The 23,998-nt window shown below is 39.1% G+C and overlaps 3 protein-coding genes across 3 annotated transcripts; all 3 read left to right on the forward strand.

Moving 5' to 3' along the window:
* The first annotated feature begins 1,172 nt into the window (after window positions 1–1,172).
* On the forward strand, window positions 1,173–4,592 carry LOC145422590 (antimicrobial peptide NK-lysin-like). Its single transcript, XM_080294132.1, has 5 exons — window positions 1,173–1,280; window positions 1,392–1,468; window positions 2,216–2,293; window positions 2,373–2,527; window positions 4,306–4,592. The coding sequence occupies exons 1-5, from the start codon at window positions 1,232–1,234 to the stop codon at window positions 4,376–4,378; spliced, it is 432 nt and encodes a 143-aa protein (XP_080150258.1). The 5' UTR covers window positions 1,173–1,231; the 3' UTR covers window positions 4,379–4,592.
* A 7,347-nt stretch (window positions 4,593–11,939) lies between these two features.
* gnly (granulysin) lies at window positions 11,940–14,507 on the forward strand. Its single transcript, XM_026152833.2, has 4 exons — window positions 11,940–12,019; window positions 12,094–12,188; window positions 12,286–12,378; window positions 14,220–14,507. The coding sequence occupies exons 1-4, from the start codon at window positions 11,977–11,979 to the stop codon at window positions 14,397–14,399; spliced, it is 411 nt and encodes a 136-aa protein (XP_026008618.1). The 5' UTR covers window positions 11,940–11,976; the 3' UTR covers window positions 14,400–14,507.
* Window positions 14,508–15,433: 926 nt separating this feature from the next.
* Window positions 15,434–17,127, forward strand: LOC145422410 (antimicrobial peptide NK-lysin-like). The gene is made up of 5 exons (XM_080293763.1): window positions 15,434–15,592; window positions 15,699–15,784; window positions 16,346–16,423; window positions 16,503–16,657; window positions 16,846–17,127. Exons 1-5 carry the CDS (start codon window positions 15,544–15,546, stop codon window positions 16,916–16,918), a joined length of 441 nt encoding a protein of 146 aa, XP_080149889.1. The 5' UTR covers window positions 15,434–15,543; the 3' UTR covers window positions 16,919–17,127.
* Window positions 17,128–23,998: the final 6,871 nt, after the last annotated feature.

The following is a 23,998-nucleotide window of genomic DNA, read 5'->3' on the forward strand; positions in this document are numbered from 1 at the left end:
CACAGGGAGTGAATCTTATGCAACCTACCACAGACAAACGAATGTTTGCAGGTGCAGCAGCCGCAGCAGTCTCTGTGGGTGTGCAAGATACATTCTTTATCAACTCAATTTAACAGCCAGTCCAAACAGACAGAAACATCTGAGATAATGACACTAAATCAGCCCTTTGCATCCATCAGAAACAGGACAGTATAGTTACTTTCTATTTATCATTGCAAAATTGGTTTTTATTTCTGCGATGTCATTAATTTTCCTATGCGTATGCTTGGACATAACTTTGAATAAAGGTCATTAACCCACACAGGTTCCATCTGGAAGTTGACTCCTCTTCTTCTTGCTAAGAAAATTGAGGTATGGATACTTTTTTCATACACTTCCTTTCTTCCTATCAACAAGCTGCTAATGAACCCTTGTTCTTTCTCACCTTTGATCACTGACAGAAATTTCGAAAGTCCACTTGGGCAGCTTTGAGTCACCACACCGGACACAAATACCTTTATAACGTCAAACATTACGTTGGAGGAAGTTATTCATTTAGAGGCAAGATGAGAATATGTATGCACACAGTTATGATTACCCCTGTACACATCAGTGTTGGATTTATTTATTTATTTTATATGACTGCAAAACTGGCAAATATCTAAACCCACATTCATGGATCAGTTATGGGTAAAATTACATATATATAATATATACCATTGATCAGTGGCTACATGGCAGGGGCTTTATCAATAAATCAGAAACACTGTGAAATACAAGTCAAAAAGCACTAACAATACCACATCTATATATTATATTATAGTAAATTTATAATCAGTTTTCTCTGAAATTCTACTGTTAACCAGTCACAAAAACCTCTAAAGTGATGTGAGAACATTGTGCATAAAAGCATCGCCCTACTCTAAATGTGGACAACACACTAGCTGTTATTAGATTTTGCAAAACTTAACTAAATAAACTCGATAAAGATGGTCATATAAACATTAATATTCAAATAAGAGATAAAATATTGCCCCAAGATGCCATTGCCTTTTATGTTAATAAGGGAGTGCACTGACTGACTAAAAAAGACAAATCCAAATATGTAGGTTGTTGCGGTGATGTGTATATTTTCTGCTCTGTGGTAACTGGGTTTGAATTTCAGAAATGTACATGTGCAACCCATACACCTTTTCCTATATAAAAGCATCTACAACCACAGATACTCAGGCATCATCTCTCACTGGCTGCGATGGAAACATCTTCACTCCTCCTTCTGTGCCTTGTGGCAGCATTTTCAGGTGTGTACCTTAACACTTGTTTGCATGAGAGTGGATATGAAACTGCAAAATCACCGATGTGTCTTTATGACTTAAATTGTAATTTGGCATTTCTACTTGTTTGAATCGCAGTCCGTGCTGTCCATGGACGGACCTTAGAGGTCAGCATCGATGATGAAGAGGACGTGGACATCGAAGTTTCGATGGGGGCAAGTGGTTAATGTTACCGCTTTAAAGAACTGAGCTTGCACTTTGAATATCAGGGGTGGCACTTCGCGGTCTCAGTGAAAAATCTGAACTTTTTCATTTCAACTTAATTTCTAAGTCAACCTGACTAAACAAAAAATAAGACTTATGATCAGTAATGGTAGAAGTATTCAGAGTTTACCTAAGTAAAAAAAAAAGATTCCTGGCACAAGTGAATACAGTGAATTTAAAAGTGAACTTAGTAAAAGAGAAAGAGAAACAAAGAATAAATATATTAATAATAGTTTCACCAAGTAGGGTCCATTGTCTCAGTGACTTATCAAACTACTTTTGCACTTGGGATGGAGATGCAGGGTACACTGGTCAGACAGCCAATCATCATCATCATGTGAATGCCACAGAGACACAGAGAAACATTCACTCTCACATCCATGCCTTTATTAAAAACGTATTTTATATTTTTATACATCATTATTATTAATAAACAGCAGTACACATACAGTATATCACAAATATACAGATACAGTTGTGGTCAGAGGTTTGGATACACTCATCTTCGGCATGAATATCCGGGAATTTTTTTTTTTTTTAAGGATTCCTTTGAACTGATTTTTTTTTCACCATGGTGCCGAAATTGAAAGATATATGTTGTTTAATGATTCCAACCTGGAAAAAGTACTACTATAATTAACGTCTTATTTGGAGTCACCAATAACCCTAACATGCATGGGTGTGTCTTATATTTGCAGCTTCCAGGAAAGTGCTGGGCTTGCAAGTGGATTTTAAACAAGATGAAGAAATTTGCAGGACCAAACGCCACTGCAGAGGTAAAATGTCTGATAGAGTACCTGCAGCAGTTAACGGCATCATTCAGTCAGAACAGTAATGCAAGTTTTACTTTCACAGAGCCTGAAGTCAAAGTTGCTCTCTATCTGCGATGAAATTGGACTCTTAAAACCTTTGTGCCGCAAATTTGTGAAGGTGCACCTGGAAGAATTGATCGAGGAACTCACGACAACTGATGATGTGAGGACCATCTGTGTCAACACGGGAGCATGCAAGTAAGTTCCCACTATTTTGTCTTGTTGATCTGAAACCACATAGTTTAAATCAGGGTTGATCTGAATGGTTTCTGCAGCATTGCAGAATTTTAGAGATAGCTATGGGACCAAAGTAGCAGTTTATAAGTAGGAGCCCTAAAAAAAACAGACCAGCGTGAATTTTGAAGTGCTGGCTTGTTTATGGGAAATAGAAGACACAGAAATATCCATGCAAAATAATCTATGCATCTAAGTCCCAGAATAAATAAATATCTCTCCGTGTCCAGTTCAGGTTTTTCTGTCATGTGTTACCGCGCCAGATCCGCGGAAATCTCTGGCAGTTACTTGAAGGTTCCGTAACTGACGCGTAGCCGGCAACAGCTTACTATACAGGTCAACTCCGCTAGCAAAAAGATCGAAGGAGGCGTAGGAAACTGCTTCACCGAACTTTATTTCTTCTCCAAGGCACGAACACCGCGTACAGTGGGCTGAAGGTTTACTCACAGCGAGCATCGCCGACACAACTCTGGCTGTCGAGGGAGTTATTATATTCCTTTTATTTATTTTCTTTTCGTCTCTTCTGTAGCTAACCGTTACTTTTTTCCCCTTCTCCGCTCTCTCTCTACACACACCCACCAGGCAGTCCCGCTACACACATCCCGAATACATTTCCCATCAGGCTTCATCCTTAAAGGGCCATGCCTGTAACACATGCTAACCATCATCAGCTTCTTTGCGGTTAATCTAGATTTCTTCTGTCTGCTACACTTGCAGAATGACTGGTTGGGAACGTTCAGTAGCACTTCAGTGGGTTACCAATACAATTACAATGAAAGCGTTACTGTCGATACTTTCAAAGAGAGCGCAGTGACAAGATTGCCTCCAACAGGTGTGAACTTCTTAGAGAAAAAGACTTTTGCAGCTGACCGTGTTGCATATGCATTTCAGATAGTTTTGGGAGGAGAATATTTAAATTAAGTGCACAAACAGATTTAATAACGTTTGCGACATGAAATCTACTAATCTTTGCGCTGATATTTCACGCCGGAAAGGGGAGGTTAAGGTATTTTGCTCTTAAATTTGAAGGCGTCTGGATGAAAAAAAAAAAAATAGCACAGCTTTTATAAATAACCCGGAAAACTGACCACTCTTATGCGCGCTATTTGGGGATCACATGTGTAAAATCAAATGTTGGCTTGAGTCCTTAAAGTGAAGTGCTACCAGAAGTGTGAATCATTTCCTTATCTCTGGGACGTGAGTTGATCCAACAGTCTCAGGTTAACAGCGTCGGGTTTTCAACGCTAGGGTCTCCACGCGGCACAACTTGGCCAAATCCTCATTCAGACTCACAGTAGATGTTATCCACAAGGACCGAAGCTGGACACAATCACATTAAAATAAAAATTTTAAAAAGGCATCTGTTCCCAACGTGCTCGGTAGTCTCTCTTCACTCACAGGCTCGTACGTTCGTGCGTTCTCCCCCCCTCTACTTCCACCAGCGAGTGGCTGTCTCTGGTAAATTTGATAAAGGGACAATACACCAAATAGAAGCGTGCAAAATAACAACAGCAATGTTATTTATGAGTGCAAAATACAATTCACATTAGATTATATTAAAGTGGGTTACAGTTCATTTTCAGAAATGTCTCAGCAGTGTTTACTTCACTTTGTTACAACTTTAACTTGATAAATGCTAAATACATAGGCTAGCTTCAACATGCAAACATACCCTAATATTATCTGTAATAGCTCATTATATGTTTTTAATGTTTCTGTTTGTTTTGATTTGCTCTCTTTAGCCCAAAGGAGGTGGACCTGTTTTTTTATCCAGAGAAGGGAGCTCCACGCATTGACGTTAAGGAGTTTCACTGACTTCATCTGCACGAATACAATCCACAACGGCTTTGGAAAAAACAATCAACAAGTCATCCCAGTCGCATTTGCCAATAATTAACCAATTAGTTTCTTCTTCTGCTTTCTTTTCAAACGGCATCAATTTACCTTTATTTCCTTTGCAATGCCATACGTTCAATTTCTTTATCTGCATCTATGCACTGGTATCACAAATAAACCGCTGAAATCATCACATTGACTCTGTTTTGTTGTTGTTATTGTTGTTGTTTTCCAAACCAAACTTCAGAGTAGCCACTCTGATCAGAGATATGAATGCCAGCACTGTCGCTATGAAGCAGCAGCACTTCAATAAAGTCATGCGCATAAATTTTAAACAATTCTTCAGGGGGGACTTTGTTGAAACCTTTAATCCTGTAAAGAAATCCATGTAATGATCATTTAAATATTAAGAGGAAAAGCATTCATTAATTCATTCAGCCCATCAGGCTTCACCATAACAGGATGCTGGTGTGTGCTGCTAATATCCTCAGCCAAAGACCATTATTTCTTCTTGGTGTGGCATGTGTCAGTGAAAATGATGACTTAGTGAGCTGTCTGTGTCGTTCTTGAACATTTCGCCAGCAAATAACTTTGCATGAAAAAACTAAAAATAAATAACCGATCATGGGTCAAGTGTCTAACCAGAGAAAAAAAACAGAACCCACATTCTATGCAAAGTCTCGATCGTAGATAAGTTTTGTGTAGCTCAAACTAAAGATTACCTCACTGTGCTCATCAACAGTAGCATCATTTTACTTTGCTTAGAGCTAACTAGCTTTAAAACAAACATCAGGTTAATAAATGATCAGTGTGTAAGAACAAGTAAAGAACTCGCTGTTCAGTTCAGCTCATTGAAGTTAGTTATAGTGCTGTAGTAAAAGGTTGGAGCACACTTGCTTTCAGAACTGTCTTCACACTTTGTGACAGAGATTCAACAAGGTGCTGGAAACATTTCTCAGAGATTTGTCCATATTGGGGGTGACTGCTGCAGATATGTTAGCAGCATATCTATCTGTGTGATTGAGATCTGATGACTGTGACTTCCAATACAATGAACTCATTGTCATGTTTAATAAACCAGTTTGAGATTCATGACATGGTGCGTTATCCTGCATCATCAGAGGCTGCACTTCCCACAATGCTGTCCAGGGCATGTTAGGACTACGAGGAGAATTAAAGTAAGCAACCCCTGTAGAGATTTAACCACCAAACACAAAATGATACTATGACCCACTCACTCTCCAGCCTTTCAGTCCCAAGGAAAGCTGTTTGGGAATCTTCAGAGCAGGAATGCAAATACATTATGCTAATTTTCCTGTTGACAAAAACGTATTTATTCCTTAAAAAACACCCACATTCCCTGTCATTAATGATCAGTTTTATAATCATTTAGAAAAAGATGCACTGTATATCCCATCAGCAGCAGCTTCATCAGAGTGGCAAGTGGAAAGAAGAGATGCTTCGTGCCCTGCAACACTCTGCAGATGATCAGAGGCAAATGTTCAGAAAAATGAGGACAGAGATGAGAGAGGGGGAGGCAGCATCAGCCAGGTCAGAAGAAATGACTACAAGTGAGGGAGTTCACCATGTGAGGAACTTTTCGTTGATCTTTCACTCCAGATTATTAAGCTATCTTAATCTACCAGATAAAGGGTGGGTCCTGTGGTGTGCAGTTTATCTGAGACTGCAGTCCCCAATGCACATGTGATGTTCATCCTCACATGACTAAACAAAAAATACGACTTATGATCAGTAATGGTAGAAGTATTCAGAGTTTACCTAAGTAAAAAAAAAGATCCCTGGCACAAGTGAATACAGTGAATTTAAAAGTGAACTTAGTAACAGAGAAAGAGAAACAAAGAATAAATATATTAATAATAGTATCAGCAAGTAGGGTCCATTGTCTCAGTGACTTATCAAACTACTTTTGCACTTGGGATGGAGATTGTGATGGCTGCACTTACAGCCACACAGTGGTAATATCGCCATGTTAGTGTAGAGGCTTATAAGTAACCTTGCATTCACATTTCTTTCTTTAAATATAGGAATTAATTTACAGGACAATAAATAACTGGTTTTGGTTTAGAGTTAATCCACATATCCACATAACACTGCATTCTAAAATAAGTGCGCACATTTTAGTTTACACTGTTATGCATGATTAATTTTTTGTTTTCTGAGTTACCTTAGTTCCAGCTGTTCCAGTCCCTTGATTAAGGAGCCAAGAGGCAGAAAAGGGGCGGAGCGAGCTTTAAAGGAAGACTACAAATTGGTTCACGCCATAACTCAGGACCATGGGGGGGAATTGGAGTTCATTATGTTTGGTTTAGTTAGGTTTTGTGTGTTTTACCCCTTCTCCTGTTTTTGTGGGCTGATCAGCCACTATTTAAGTTTCCCCTTTGTCTTGGTCAGTTTGTTTGGGTTATCAGTTGTGGTGTCAACTTTGAGTAGAGTTTTGTTATTTTGACCTCTTTTATGTGCCCAAGATTTTGAGTCTTTTTGCATGAGTTAACCAATTATGTTTTTTGGGTTAAATAAAAAAATCATTTTTTTGGACTTTAATCTGTGCCTAAGTTTTCTTCATTGCTTGGTCCATCACAGAGATGCAGGGTACACTGTGGTCAGACAGCCAATCATCATCATCATCATCACGTGAATGCCACAGAGACAGAAACACAGAAACATTCACTCTCACATCCATGCCTTTTTCACCATGGTGCCGAAATTGAAAGATATATGTTGTTTAATGATTCCAACCTGGAAAAAGTACTACTAAAATTAACGTCACCAATAAACCTAACATGCATGGGTGTGTCTTATATTTGCAGCTTCCAGGAAAGTGCTGGGCTTGCAAGTGGATTTTAAACAAGGTGAAGAAATTTGCAGGACCAAACGCCACTGCAGAGGTAAAATGTCTCATCAGCAGTTAACGGCATCATTCAGTCAGAACAGTAATGCAAGTTTTACTTTCACAGAGCCTGAAGTCAAAGTTGCTCTCTATCTGCGATGAAATTGGACTCTTAAAATCTTTGTGCCGCAAATTTGTGAAGGTGCACCTGGAAGAATTGATTGAGGAACTCACGACCATCTGTGTCAACATGGGAGCATGCAAGTAAGTTCGCAGTGGTTCATCTAAATGCTTTCATTTTTCAGATTATTGGGATTAGTCACTTTGTAGCGACTTTAAGTTCCCACTATTTTGTCTTACTGACCTGAAACCATATGGTTTAAATCAGGGTTCACACCCTTGATACTTTAATGATGATTACAATAAAACAATGAAATATAGTTTTTATCATAACTCATTATATTTAAACGTATGTGTTTCTGTTTTTCCAATTTTCCCTCTTTAGGCCAAGGGAAGTGGACCTGTTCTTTTATCCAAAGGAGGGAGGTCCAGACACTGAAATTAAGGAGTTTCAATGACCTTACATGCATGAAAAAAAACCCATCAAACTTTATTCCAAAAATAATTGACAAGAGCTAGCTCCCACACTTTAAAGTATCATCACTTTTATCCTTCAAAACAGCTTACCTTTATTTCCTTTACAATGGCTGCATTTTCCATTCTTCTATCTATGCAGAGCTTAAAAAATAAACAGATTAAATCATTTCACTGACTCTGTTTTTTTGTGTTTGCCAAATCTAAATGAAACTTCAAGTTCAGAGCAGCCATTGTTATCAAAGATATGAATGTTCGAACTGTCACTATGAAGCAGGAGCACCACAGCTTTTGCTGAGTCAAGTCATGCACATACATTTTTAGTGATTCTTCTGGTGGCACTTCTTAGAATTTTTAATGGTGTAAAGAAAGTCAGACCTCTATTTTCTGTTTTCAGTGGGGAATATTAAAAGTAAATGAACAAAAACACCCCTTTTCTATCTGGGGTAAGGGTAACGCAATAAAAGCCTCATACTGGTTACACATGTATGGATGAGTTGCCAGTCTCTGTTTTAGCCCTGCGACAGAGTATACACCACACACCACACTGAGCACTGGAGCCCCTCAGGGCTGTGTGCTCAACCCACTGCTGTTCACTCTGCTGACTCATAACTGTGCAGCAACCGATGACACGACTGTGGTGGGTCTCAGTGAGGACCTCACCTGGACACCAAACAGCTGGTCAAGAAGGCTCAGCAGCGGCTGCATTTCCTGAGGAGGCTGAGGAAATTTGGTATGTCGACCAAGATCCTCAGCAGCTTCTACAGCTGCACTGTGGAGAGCACATTGACCAGCTGCATCACTGCATGGAACGGCAGCACTACTGCTACGGACCGCAAACGCCTGCAGAGAGTGATGACTGCGGAGAAGATCACCAGGAGTCCGCTGCCCTCTCTGCAGAGCATACCATCACAGAGTCCAGAGGAGAGCTGCCTCCATCCTCAAAGACCCCACACACGCTCAACACGCACTGTTCCAATCCAGAAATTCACAACTCAACAACTCCTTCTTCCCCACTGCTATCAGACTCCTGAACGGCTGACCTACCTCAGCTGCAATTTGCACATCAGGACACTTTGCACACTAAGTTCATTTTGCACATTAAGCTCCTTTGTACATCTGCATACCTCACTTGTCTTCACTTACTTATTTTTGTACTTATTTAATTATCTTTCATTAATTTTTATCCTTATTTTTATCCTTATATATCTTGTTCCTTTAACCCTTACCTAACTTGGCATTTGTGTATGGACAGCAAAGGAATAATTTCATTGCACAGAGAAATGCTATTTCTTCTGTACACATGACAATAAACACTTTGAATCTCAAATCTTGAAATCAAAGCTTCACAGTAAATCTATGAGTGTTTTATAGTAGGTGTCCATTGAGTAAATTAGCCCTTAAAAATGCAGTGTTTCATATCTACTTTAAGAAAACTGTTTTCTGCACTTCCTTTGTTTCAAGAAGAGCCTCGCCATTGCATGCATGAAATTTGTTCAAAGCTATCTGCCACTCAGAACAACTTGGCTTTAAAAACCCGCAGGAAATTTCCCCAGTTGTAAGTGGTGCCTTTGTGGCGGCATGTGTGAAACTGACTCTTTCACGGATGTGTTCTCCAATAGGACGTTGGAAATGAACCACTGTTCATTTGGTAATACTTTTATTTTAGTGAATCATCTTGAATGTCCTTTTGGATATTTTTATCAATCCATTTTCATCCACTTATGTGTGACAGACTGGTGACCTAACTGGGGTGTATCTTGTTCTATTTCAGCTGAAATAGATTCATAACAGCACCTACAAGAGGGGATGACCTTAAGCAGCCTTAGTTTATTCCCACCTGACCAACCTCATGTCTTTACTGATATTTTCATGCACAGCACCTGCCGGCCCACAACTTGACTGCTTAATTTCCCCCTCACTGTTTGTACAGGCTCTGCACTACCTGCTCAGCAGTGTGTAAAAGCTAAAGAGTCATTAACCTTGCGTTTTCGGTGTTTGCCACACATTCCCATATTCTCTTTGCAGTTTTAGAAGAACATGATAGGATTTCATGCAGGTATGTCCATTTTTAAGTTGTTTTTCAATTTTGCAATTCTGTCAGATTGTGAACTTTCACACATACTCTCTATACTCTATGACACATGTCAGCAACTGTCAGCAGCATTTTTTTTCTTTTTACAATGTTGCTGACTGTGCTCTTGAAAGCGAGAATGTACAACACGTAAGCGTTCGAAGCAAGAAGGTGTTGGTCTGCGTTTCCTTTTCAGCTGTTAAAACTATAGAAAGCTCACTAGCAAATATATCTTCAAAATTGAAATACACAATGGAAGACTCAAACCATACATTTGGCGAAATATCAAAAGTGGCATGCGGTGTGAGAGGCCCAACAGCCCTGTAGTGTGGGGATTGAGATTGCCATTATAATGTCAGGACGTTACTAACTTACAGGTAAAATGAGAAAAGGTGCCTGCACAATTCTTTCACATTGCACCATTTTGCACATATTCTCACACAAAAACACATACAGATACGAATATTGACGGAACCTCAAAATATACACGTGGTCAAAATGTGAAAACTTGTGGTGTGAGAGCCACAAAAAGCATAGTGGTGGTGGACAGGGCCGGTAAGATCTTTAAAATGTAGATCTGAAGTAAAATCTGATAACACTGCCCTTGCAATATTTACTTCAAAAATATACCAGTCACTAAGAACAAGTTATCAGACAGAGATGCGGTTCACATCATTAAGAAGCTATTTTTCCTTTATTTTTACATTGCATTTTACATTTTGCATTGATTAAAAACATAAAATAAAGGAGCTGCTAGACCATGCACTTATATGCTTTTAACATTAGCTCAAAGCTGCAGCTTACCAGTGGGAGAATGGGCTGCCAAGACAAGAAATGTAAGAAGAGCTATCAAATTTGTGCATGTTTTTCACCTCTTCATGCGCACCCACGATAAGGTGCAAGTCAAACCAGGGGAGCATAAATAACCACAGCACACAAAAGTAGATCCTGGTGCTCATGTTCCCCAGGGAAGCTACGCACATACACCCAGCCATCCATGTGATGTAAATGAAAAGATTCAGTAGACCAGGCGACCCTCATCCATAACTACAGCAAGCACTGACCTTTTTGGGAATTTGAGCCACTTTAGGGCCTCCTATGACTAACATTCACACACATTCATACTACTATGGATAAATCAGAAATAAACATGCAGTTAGTATCTTGTCCAGGTGACCTGCTCTACCACCTGAGCTACAGCCAGTATCACAATTTGACCCTTGTCATACTTGCTTAAATCCTTACGCTTGCTCTTATATTTTTTTATGCTCCTAACATCAACTCTGAGGACAAAAAAAACCACTTTCCCCGTAAAATAATTCTAAACTTCTTTTTTGTCAGTGCTCATATAATTGTGCCTGATCAGTGATGATATGCCTCTCTCTTTCTAGTCCCTGTCAGTATTCTCACTGCAGGATTTTGAATCAACTGAAGGTTTTCAGGAAGCTTTCAAGACAACCTCAAGAATATTGTTTGTAAATTATTCCACACTTCGCAGGGTTTTTTTGCAGATCAGTGAACCTTGGCCCATCTTTACTTGTAAAACCTTTGCCTCTCCGTGACACGCTTTTTTATACTAAATAAAGCCAGCTGGTTTAATCATTTGCAAAATGTTCTTCCAGCTGTTTCCTTTGACAACCGCTTACTTTTCCAGCTTTTTTTTTGCCCCTGTCCTAACTTGTTTAAGATATGTGGCTGAAATCAAATTCAACATGAACCAATATTTTACTCGAAAGGTTACAATGTATCAGTTTAAACATTTGGTATGTTTTTTATGTTTTACAATGCAAATTATTTTATTTACTAGATGTGCAAATCAATGAATTCTCTTTTGATTTCCTTTTTTCACAGAATCCCAACCTTGTTAGAGTTGGGGTTGTATTTCAACTGACAGTTAATGCTGTTTAAAAAACACTTTATTCTGCAAATTTTAAAAATGCTGTTTAAGGGTCACTATGTGGTAAAATAAGTGCTGATTTTTTTTTGAGAAGTAAACTGAATAAGCCGCAGAGAAGTATAAAAGGCCCAGAAAACAGCACAAATCTGACAGCGTGGAAAACCATGAGTCCTGCCATCACCATCGGCCTTCTCCTGCTCTCCACAAGTAAAAAAGTAGCAATATTTACTCCACCTTTAAGATAACTGAACTACTTTTCTAAAGCATGCTTTATTTCTTAGCTTTTGTTGCGTCGTTGAAGACTCTGAAGGACCAAACTAAGGAGGAGCATTTTCCACAGCATGAAAAAAAGAAAGGTGACCACAACAAAGAGGAGGTGAGAAAGCTAAAATTTGACAAAGTTTCCCTTGTAGAGAAGCTTATTTTGTTATTTTGTGCAAATTGAAAACTTTTTACCAAAACTTTTATCTCAGATTCTGTGGGATGAAGTTTTTCCAGGCTCCTGCCATACTTGCATGACTATTGTGTCCAGAGTGCAGAAGCAGATTGGAAGTGATAAATCAAAGGTAATGACTGTAATATATGGTGAACAGTACTGCTGTAATAACCTCTCAGAATTTCTTGTAATTTTTCAGAAATTCCACATAAAGAACCTGACAGTGCTGCCAATAAAATACCAGCATATCAAGCTGTTATTGGATTGAAGTGGTAGGGTATAGGAAATTATTTAAATGTGTAGAAAAGTCTTCTTCAGCACATAAATGTGACACTGACACAGAAATAGCCCTCTGGGGTTTGACATTTGGGAGGGGATTTTTAGATAATAGGAAGTTATATACAGTGCAGTCAGGGGCAGCACAAATGTGATCCCCTTAAACTGATTTTTTTAAGTTTTATTGTCTCTTTTCCTCCTATAGTTATGGATTCTGTCACTAGTTAGCTAACATAAACAAATGTAAGTCTATTAGCTGCTTCACAGACAGTTGTATCTATGTCCGTTTTTCAAAACAGGGCATAGTGGTGTAAATTAGCCTTTATGTGTTAGCATTTCATGTCCTCTTTAAGGTCCTGCTAAAGCATTTGATGGGTTTAGACTTTGACTAGACCACTTCAAAACCTTCATTTTGCTTTTTGGGGTGTTTTTTTGTTTTGTTTTGTGAGTCATTCAGAGGTGAACTTGTTGTTGAATTTTGAATGACCATCCTGCCACATAAACCATGTGCACTTGAGCTTTGGGGCATGAACTAAAACATTCGCCTTCGGGTTTTTTTTTGGTAGAGAGAAGACTTTATCGGTCTATTAGTTACAATAAGCTGTCCAGGTCCTGTAACAGCAACACAGCCCCAGACCGTCATATCACCGCCACCGTATTTGACCATGATGGCCTTTTTATGAAATAGTGTGTTAGTTTCATGCCAGATTTAATGGGACTCTGACTTCTCAAAAGTTCCGCTTTTATCTTGTCAGTGGGCCCACTGATCATAAAGATGTTTTTTGGAATATGTGAGGTGAGCTTTTGTAATCTTTTTGCTCAGCAGTGATTTTCACCTTGGAACTCGCGCATGGGTCTCAGTTTTGCCCTGTGTCTTTCTTATTATTGAATAATGAACTCTGACCTTAACTACGGTAAGTGAGGCCGACACTTCCTTTGAAGTTTTCTGGGCTCCTTAGTGACCTCCTGGAGGAGTCAGTACTGTGCTTTTGGAGGAATTTTGGTAGGCTGGGAAGGTTCACCGCTGTTCCAGGTTTTCTCCATTTGTGGATAATGGTTTTCCCTGTAGTTCATTGGAATCCCAAAGCCTTAGAAACCCTTTTCAGACTGAAAGAGGTCAATGAGCTGATTCTTTTACATCGTTGCATGATGTGTTGCTTTTGACACTTTTTCTTAGCTTACTGTAAGGATTTCTGGCAGTAATGAGGCCTGGGCTGGGTTAATGAAATTGAAGTCAGCTTTCCAAAAATGTGGTTAATCAATTAAATCATAACTTAACAAGAGTGGAAATCATTTTTTCACACAGGACCTGGTAGGTTTGGACAGCTGTTTCCCCTAAATTAATGAAATCATCATTTAAAAACTGCATTTTGTATTTACTCGGGTTCTCCTTGTCTAATGTAAAACTTTGTTTGATGATCTGAAACATGTAAGTGTGACAAATATGCAAAAATCTAGAAAAGGGAAGGGGGCAAATATTTTTTGACGCATCTGTAGCTTTGTACATATATGCCACAAGCCAGCAGAGACATTATTGTCAAGTTTTATTAATGCTGTGCATTTGCTGTTTTTGTCATACTTTTTTCGTCTATAGTCTCAGTGTTGGACACATAATTTAAAGCTATTTTAATTTAACCTTTAAGAAACCTATACTGAAGCTGCTTGTTTACTGTTTTCACATATTTTTACTTGAAGGACAAAATCAGGAGGCTGTTGGATGGTGCCTGTAATAAACTGAAATTCAATTTCCTAAAGTCGGCCTGCAGAAAGATCTTGAAAACAGTAAAAAACAAGTTGATTGACGCCTTGACCAACGGCAAGTCTGCCAAGACCATCTGCACTAATCTGAAACTCTGCAAGGCCACCTTTTTATAAAGTTCTGAAGAACTTGTGATGCTTCAACTGTTTGTGTTAATAACACAAGCCTGTGTTCATGTTTTCTTGCTTTTTCCCTCCCAATAAAAAAACATATTTTTACTGTGATGTCATTGGTTTTCTTATACATATACGTATTATGAGACTCATATTCTGTCAACTATAGACTAGATGAAAATTAAAATAGTTGCTTTTGAGTGTGCATACTGGAAACATATTGCCTAATTAGTCATCACCATAAAGCATGACCGTCTTCTGTAACTACTAAGCTATTAACAAAGCAATTGACTCTATTGATTAGAATTAGAAAGTCTTATTTTACTCATAATGTGTCCTGTTTACTTGCAACAAATAAAACTACATAATAATTTCACGTCTGACATATAATTAATCCACACAGGTTCCATTGGGAAGTTGCCTTGTCTTCTCCAAAACCTCTGTTGCACAGAAGCAATGAGGTGTGCAGATTTTACTCTTATTACTATCAGTAAGCAGCTAGTGAGCTTGAATTAGCAGCTAGTAAACCTGTGTACTGCAAATGCTGCAATTCTTTGAGCTTCTGACTTTAAGAGTTCTCTCTCACCTCTGATCTCTGACAGAAATGTGAAAGTCTATTTTCAAAACTGAGTCACCTCACTGGACCCTTATAAGGTCGCACATTGCCTTCCAGGAAGTTATTAACTTATAGGCAGGTTGAGAAAATAGGCCTGCACAGTTACAATTACCTCTGTCCAAAATCAGTGTTGGTTTTTGTTTATATATGACCACAAAACTGAAATACATATTTGTGGATCAATAAACTGCATATTAAAGGTTTAGAATAAGATTTACACATAAATTTATAGCATGATACAGTCATTGATTTTCAGGGGTGTTAACAATGAGGCAGGGACACTGTGACAGCCTTAAGCCATAAAAGGATCACTGTGTTCTAAATGTGGACAACACACTAATTGTTCTTTAGTGGGTGGGCGAGGTGGTGCGTGACTTTCTCACAGCGTGGCACCCAAACCACGCAAAATGTGTTCTCACATGTGGTTTGAATTTTACGCCTTGCAATGAGGTGTGTGTAGAGCCCATGCACCTTTAACTGTTTAAAAGCAGCCATAACTACAGATACTAGCATTATCTCTCAGTGGCTGCGATGGAAACGTCTTCCCTCCTCTTTCTGTGCCTCGTAGCAACATTTTCAGGTGTGTAACGAAAAAATTGGTTTGCATGAGAATCCGTATGAAACTGCCAAATCTTCTCTTTATGATTTAAAGTGTGATTAAGTATTTCTGTTTGTTTGAATCGCAGTCCGTGCTGTCCATGGACGGACCGTAGAGGTCAGCATCGATGATGAAGAGGACGTGGACGTGGGAATTTCGATGGGGGCAAGTGGGGTTAGTGTTAATATTAAAGAACTTAGGTTACACTTTATCAGTCCACCTTTAGATATCAGGAGTCACACTTTGCAGTCTTTGTGAAAAGCTTTTTCATGTCAAATTAATTTCTATGCCAACAACAATCATTGGATTAGAAATGAGAAAAACAAATGAATTTTGTTCATTTGTAACACAATGTGGGGACATATCTGACTTCTGAAACCCCAACTATGCTGATATTTTGAGGTTAACCACACACTAAGTCCAACAAAACCATAACATTGCATGGTATTTAACGAGCTTGCCAAAGAAATGAGTATACCAGTGTATCCACGGAATATACTGAAACATGTCTCTAAGTAGGATAAATTCCCTGAATGACTTATCAAACAAGTTTTGCACTGGGGCTGGAGACTATCCCAGCTAATACTGGGTAAGATTAAGAGGGTACGCTGTGATCGGGTAGCCACTCACAGGGATGGCACATAGACACACACGACCATTCGCTCGCACATCTACAGCTTATTGATTAGAGTCACCAATACACCTAACATGCATGGGTGTGTCTTATATTTGCAGCTTCCAGGAAAGTGCTGGGCTTGCAAGTGGATTTTAAACAAGGTGAAGAAACTTGCAGGACCAAACGCCACTGCAGAGGTAAAATGTCTCATAGAGTACCAGCAACAATTAACGGCATTATTCAGTCAGAGCAGCAATACAAGTTTCTCTTTCACAGAGCCTGAAGTCAAAGTTGCTCTCTGTCTGCGATGGTATTGGACTCTTAAAATCACTCTGCCGCAAATTTGTGAAGGTCCACCTTGGAGAATTAATTGAGGAACTCACAACAACTGATGATGTGAGGACCATCTGTGTCAACATGGGAGCATGCAAGTAAGTTCCCAGGGGTTCATCGAAATGCTTTCATTTGTCAGATGATTCACTTTGCAGCGACTTTAACTTTAGATGTTAAGTTTGAGACTGAGACCAAATTCAGCATGCAAACATGCCTTAATACTACAATGACACCGATGATACTGCAACCCTGATTTTACACCACAATTATTTTTTTCTCTCTTTAGGTCAAAGGAGTTGGAGCTGCTCTTTTATGCAGAGAATGGAGCTCCACTTATTGACGTTAATGAGCATGACTAACTTTAGATGTATGAATAAACATTGAAAAAAAAATCGCAGTAATGACTGAGAAGACTTAGCTCAAGTAATCATTACTTTTGACTTCAGCTTTGTTTCCAATCTGCATTAACTTACCTTTATTTCCTTTGCAATGCAATGTTTTTTTTTTATTCTTCTGTCTGTATCTGTGCACAGCTAACACAAATAAACAGCTGAAATGATTAAGCTCACTCTGTTTTACTGTTGCATTTCACCAAACCTTAATAAAACCTCAATTTCAAAGTAGATGCTCTGATCAGGGATATGAATGTCAGCATTGCGACTACAAAGCAGAAGCACCCCCAGCTTTTTCAAGTCAACTCATACATGTAAGGGTCTTGTGGTTCTTGTGGTGACACTTCTTAGAATTGTTTAATGACTCAAACCACGCTTTTTCCTGTTCTCAGAGTGAAATATTAAAAGCAACAACATTAAAGCAGCTTTTTCTATGTGGAGTAAGGGTAAGGTTTTAAAATACATTGGACTGGCTGCATGAGTGGGTGGAGGGTTTCACGAAGCATAATATTTGGCATTTATGCCTCACATTTTAGAGTCATAAATTTGCCAAAGAAAATCAAAGAAGTACTCATGTAAGTAATTAAAATGAGCACTTTTCAAAAGCACCCCTCCCCTAAAAAAAAAAAAAACACACTAACCAAATGCAAGTCTAAGGAGATGAGCTTTAAGCTGTTTTTTAGACACTGCCGAGGCCACAGATCTGAAGCACAAGTCTGGGGGCCAGTTTTACAAAAACTCTGTGGATCGAGCTGGTTAGATATGAGGACAAAGTGAGGACTTTGAGAGAAGAGGGGTTTATTTATCCTAAAACACACAAAAATATACAAAATGAGCTCACAATACAGGGCAAAAGAGGGCAAATGAACATAACTAAACTCAAGCCAAATAAGCAACTTTGCATAACTGCAAGCTAACTGCTAAACAAAAAAAAAGGTGACCTAACACACAAAGAACAAGAGCACTCTGAGACGACAACGCCCCCCTGAGGGCCAAGGGCTATACTAAAACTTTGATGTTGTACGATGTATTTATTAGAACATGCTGGTATCAGCCTGCTTTTATAGCAACTGACCTTTGATCTGTGACCTCAAAGGATTATTACTATTTTCTTTTCTTTATCCATGTGATTGGAGCTGAATTGGCTGAAATCTTTGGCTTCTATAAACTATAAAAACTTAAGATTTTCAGATATATTCACTCAGTGGGTGATTTTGTGAAGCATTACGGCGTTATTGTGATGTAATAAGGTATCATATTAAAAAAATTAAGAAGTCTCTCCACGCCCTTTCATATGATACATTATCAATGTGGTTTCTTGAAAAAAAAAAACATTTTCAAGATCAACTTTGACCTTGGGCTCTAACCATGAAGGTCAAGGTCAAATGGTCATTTGATGAAAATCAAAGATTAAATCAGTTTGATTTGAAAGTTACATCAAATAAATAATACTCAACACAACACTAAGCAAACAGGCAACTCATAAGTCAAAGAAAATTTAAGAAAAAATACTTAATTCTACCGCCTGTGACAGAGCTGCACTTGGTGTGATCCAATCAGCTCTTCCTGTATATTACACTGCTGCATGGTTCTCTCTTCCTGATGCCAGCATCCCTCAGCAGCTGAAGGCTCCTGATCGAAGATTCAGCAAATGAGGTGAGGGGATCAATGCATTAGCTCACGTACAAATCTGTCAGGTGCACAAAGAAGGACTTCAATTATTTCACAAACACTGTGCATTTTTCAGAACATTTGAAAGGTTAGTGGTAACATCTGTGTCATGAACACTTATCAAAGCAGTAGTACTGGGAGTATTGACGCTAATCATAAATGCTTATGAATCACTGTCTGTAAGACAGAAACAAAGAATGGAGAACCATCATCATCATCATGGACGCACATCTCCCACCCCCTTGCATTTAAGTCACCAAAGCCACAACAGACAAGCAACTAAAAAAGAAAATGCCTTAACCTCTGTTTATTGGGTGAATAAACAAAGGAGTGAATAAACACCATATAATGTTATTTCATGGTGGATTTTGTAGAATTATGCCTCCATAGTTCAATTCAATTTTACTTATACAGCACCAAATCACAACAACAGTCACCTTAAGGTGCTTTATATTGTAAGGTAGATCCAACAATCACATGAGCAAGCACTTTGGGAAGGAAAAACTCACTTTTAACAGGAAGAAACCTCTGCCATAACAAGGCTCTATGGTGTTTTCTTCACTTCTGACTCTTGCTTAATTAGTAAGAGTGGATTAAAAGACTTATAATAAGCTGTTTTCCACGTCCTCCTTTCACACATCAGCACAGTCCAGAGCACATGACAGAAAAAATCGCAGTGCCTGCCCAGCTTTAGGTGTACTGTCGTCCGAGACTTGCACCGCAGTGTCGGCGTTTGTTTCCCTGTTGGCCATGCTTCTTGTTGTGGTCATCTGTTGTCTTCTGGTATTTTCTCCGCAAGCGACCTTTCCTCGACCAATGAGATGAGCGGTAATCTGAATTGTCATACTCGAATTGTCATAAGTGTGCTGTCAGCTCATTGGTCACAAAGCAGGAGAGGGGCTGGGAATTATGTTTTCAAACAAAGCGTTAATTCCATAAACATTTATAGACTACTTTTGATTCTCACTGTATTACGGGACAAAGTGCGTCCCTTATTAGCTCAATATGGGACGTGTACTTTTGTTTCTAAATACTGGACGGTTGGCAACCCTAGTTGTGACAATCAGTTTCTGAGTGTTCCCTCAGTCAAGCTATGAATAATAGGGGTTTTCCCCCTCTCTTCCTATTCATGTCTATAAACTGGCAATAAAGGGTTTCAAACTGGTCCAGTGATTACCTGAGTTTTATTCTTCTGGAACTTAATGAGCAGTTGAACTGGTATACCTAATGAAGTGGCAGGTGAGTGTATGGACTTGAGTTCTGATTCAAAGCTGTTAAACATCAGAGCTGCGCAGCCCGTGTTCTCTGAGTTTTGGTATTTTGTAGTGAGTCACAGCATTAAAAACAGAGACGTACTAACTGACAGTAATATACCTCAAAGTGGAACATCATGTGGCCTTTAAAGTATCCTGAATACAAATGGGAGGATTATGTCCCAGCCCTGCCCACAAAGAACCAATTACCAGGTGAAACAGGAAACACATTAACCAGTCATGCTGTTTCACCGATGCATGCAGAATATAGTTTCATGGCAGTTTGTGGTGTCTACACGCTATAATAAAAAAGTTTACTGTTTCCTTTTCTTTGATTTACTCAGTCAATATTGTGAATTAGCATGGTATGTGTTCAATGCTCTCATGAGATTTACTGAACAAACACCACTCTGGATTGAGCCATTAAGAGATGTGATGTTTTGTAAAAATGTAACTTTCTGGGGAATTAAAAGGATCTTATTGTACTTTTTACCAAAATTAGCAAACAAGATAAATAGCTCCTGATTAGTAAACTTACATCAAGAAGGATTTTGCTCTAAATACTCAGACATACTTAGGGGCTGACAAACTAAATAGATGTATAGATATGTAAACATGTGCTTCTTTCATATAGGCCCCATGAGAACATCTCCGACAGCACCAAAGAATGTCCCCACCCCACAGAGGCAGATAGCATCAATCCGCAGGAACCCTCTTGTGACACGTAATGGAGGAATCACTGCGCTCATAGAGCTCAACCAGCAGGTACCGCTGCCCTGATAACTTTTCAAGAAAACCCTGTAACGGAGGTCCTGTCCAGCTCTCACATCAAAACTGCATAATTACTCAAACCCTTCAGCATTAATGAAGTTGGTAGTGGTTTGGAAGCTTCCCAGATTTCTTTTTTCAGTGTGAGTACTGGTGCTGGATTCTGATTACTACTCTTTAAGAACCAGGCCACAGTTCTGCTGATCTGCTCTGTGACACAGAGTCATTAACAGACCCAGGAGTACTTTTGGTTGGAAATCTCTTAAGTCACTCTGCAGTTTCCCTCTCATAGCTACACACGTCAATAGTTTCAACTTTGGACATAGAAAGTTTGTGCTGCCACCTTTTTGGCAGCACAAAAAGGTGGCAGTGGAACCAGTCTTGGAGCTGGTTCCTTGTTTCTGTACCAGGACTGTGTCGGTGGGAAAAATGTAAGAGTGTTACAACAATTTAACTTTGGAATGTTTTTCTGAGTCACACAAGTCAGGCTGAAAACGTTGAAAAGGTCTGATGTGACCAGCTCAAGAAATCTTCACATCCTGTTAGTTGACTGTGGACATTAGTACACAAAATTTATATGTAGCTTTTTTCCTTAAAACGCTGCAGCTTTGTGAGCATGTTATGATATCATTTCTTCTCTTTTGCGTCTTCTGTTTCTTTGTTTTTATTGTTGAACAACATTGTTGTTTCAGCTGCCTCCCTCATCGTTTTTTTTCCACGGTTGTTTCTGGTCATAGTTGCTCGATTTGAAGGTGACCGTAGACGAGCTGGAGAAGGAGAGGGACTTCTACTTTGGGAAGCTGAGAGACATTGAACTCATCTGCCAGGAGAACGAAAACAACCCAGTTTTGAGCAAAAGTAAAGTCATGGACATCCTATATGCTACAGAGGTAAATACAGGCCAAAGTGTTTACTTACATTCAGCAATTACAGCACAGACCAGTAATTTGGGGGTGTGTGTGGGGGGGGGTGGACTGGTCTCAGGCTTTCATAAAATATCTTGAGATATTACAAGAAATCAGACGATATGTTTATTGGTTGTTAGAACATTTATTTCCCACAGTATTCAGATTAATTCCTTATCCCCTGACTTTACCGAAGGCATCACATATTTATGTCATCTGCAGGTTGGTGAACATTTGAATAGCCAAATGTTCACCTGCCTGCGTTCAGAGTTACATGCTCCACACTCCTTGCAGTCATGCACATGTTTTCAGGTAATGAGCCAATTATAATTCCTTGAATTCCTGATTGTGGAATTTTAAACATTTTAGGCTGATCGTAGCCATGAGCAAAGTCCAGTTTGTTTACCTTGTTTGATCACTGTGACACGGTTCTTTTGGATTCAGGCATGTGGTACGATGCTAACAGTGGCTGAGCATAGACCTTTGACACATCTGAAACTACAGCTGCTTCTATGACATAATAATAGTAAGACACAAGAGCAAAAGAGAGGACAGCTTGTCACTGCTTCCAAAAATGGCTCTAATTAAACCACAAGATGCATAAAATCACAGACCTTCTGTGTTCTCTGTGAGTGCTTTTCAAGCACTCCCCGAAGTTAGCAAGTGTGAGGCAGGAGGGGTGAGGTGCTGGGACAAACTCAAGAGTACTCTGGTACTCTTTGTTAGGTGCATTATGAGTGGAGACCAGCGAGGGAGTGGAGGTGGGTGATGGTTGTCCTTTCCATGGTACAAGACCCATGTCAGAAAGAGTCAAGAATGAATTATACATTTATTTAAAGTGTGTTTGTAATATTACGAGGAAAATCCCATATTCCAGCTGTTACTGAGAACCTGCTGTACGTATCTCATGATTATTCTTCAATATGGCTGCGTTTTACTCCTTTCTGTAATCCATCACAGCATTTTGCAGCCTTTACCTAAATCTGGTTAGATTACCACAAAATTAGAAATCAGCCTGTCAGTAAAGCAATAAACCACCTCAGTGAGGTACAGAGACATCTGAGTGAACACTGATCTTATCTTTTCCAGGAGGGATTTGCACCACCAGAAGATGATGAAATTGATGAAGGAGCACGAGGAGTACAGGAGGGGTGAAATAAAGCTATGAGTTTCAAGAAAAGTAACAGACCTCATCACTGTGTGCTGTCTGCTGCCGTGTTTTTACAGAGATATAGACTTTATTTAATCCCACACTGGAGAAATTTCCTTGTTACAGCAGCACAAGGGACAGGAAGAAAAGGTAAATAAGATACATAATAGAAAAAAACAAAAATAGAAAAAAAAATAGAAAAAATACTGTACTATGCACACATGGTTACTATATACAGTAAAATACACCTAGATTTTACTTTTTTATATGTGCATAAAGCGCAATAACAATGTACATGCATTTTTAAACAGTACTTCTCCTGTCTGGGTGTGGTACAGCCTGACTGCTGTCGGGATGAAGGACCTGTGCAGGATCAGTCACACCGTGGCTGTTAAGTATACTACTCAGAGACCACATAGTTTCTTGTATTTCCTGTTTTTTATTCATTAGGAGCAGCGTTTTCTATTTACATCATTTTTGCTTATGCAAATCAGCAGCATACTGATCACATCACACACACAACAGTCAGGCCCAGCACATGTTTGCTAAATAGGGATGGGTATCGTTTAGGTTTTATCCAATACCAGTACCAAACCGGTACTTTTGAAACGGTGCCGGTGCTTAAACGGCATGTAAACTACTTTCCTTTTACATTTTTAGTGCAATAATTTTTAGAAAATTCATCAAAACATACAATTTTCAAATGTAGACTCCTCATCTTAAGAGTAACATAACTGTCCTCTGCGTAAGGACTTGTCATCGTTCAGCCTTCCAGAAAATGGAATTACAGAGGCTTTGGTTATGAAATGTAGTAGTTTTTTCTTCAGTTCCATTATTGTGAAAGATAAAAGTGTTATTTCAGTGTTGAGTATCTGTGCAGGTGCCAATTTTCCTGAAGCACTTGGTAATTTTGTGTGTTTATTTTCTGTGCTTTGCAGGCTGAGTTAAAGTCTCCTGCAGCAACCCTGAGTCTCATTGCAGATATTCTGGCTCGTATTGCAAACACAGACAGAGGATTAGCGCTCTTCTTATTTGAGAAGAATCTCGTCGCAGCCCACAGTGAGAGGTGAGATGTTGTGATTAAATTCGCAGCGTCGTTTTGTCTTTCTTGATAGTAATGAATAAATTACATTTTCCTAACTTAGCTGGAAGATTTTAGTACAGAGTTAAATTTGCATAGCAAATCCTGCTTATTCTGCACCGAGAGCAGAACATGAGGGTGCTGCTGGTTTGTGAATAGCTGTAAGTCAGATGTGTACACTGCTGAGTTGTTCCATTGCCTCAGCAAACACTTTAAACA

Source organism: Astatotilapia calliptera, chromosome 19, assembly GCF_964374335.1.
Source record: "Astatotilapia calliptera chromosome 19, fAstCal68.1, whole genome shotgun sequence".
In the NCBI taxonomy this organism is placed as follows: Eukaryota; Metazoa; Chordata; class Actinopteri; order Cichliformes; family Cichlidae; genus Astatotilapia; species Astatotilapia calliptera.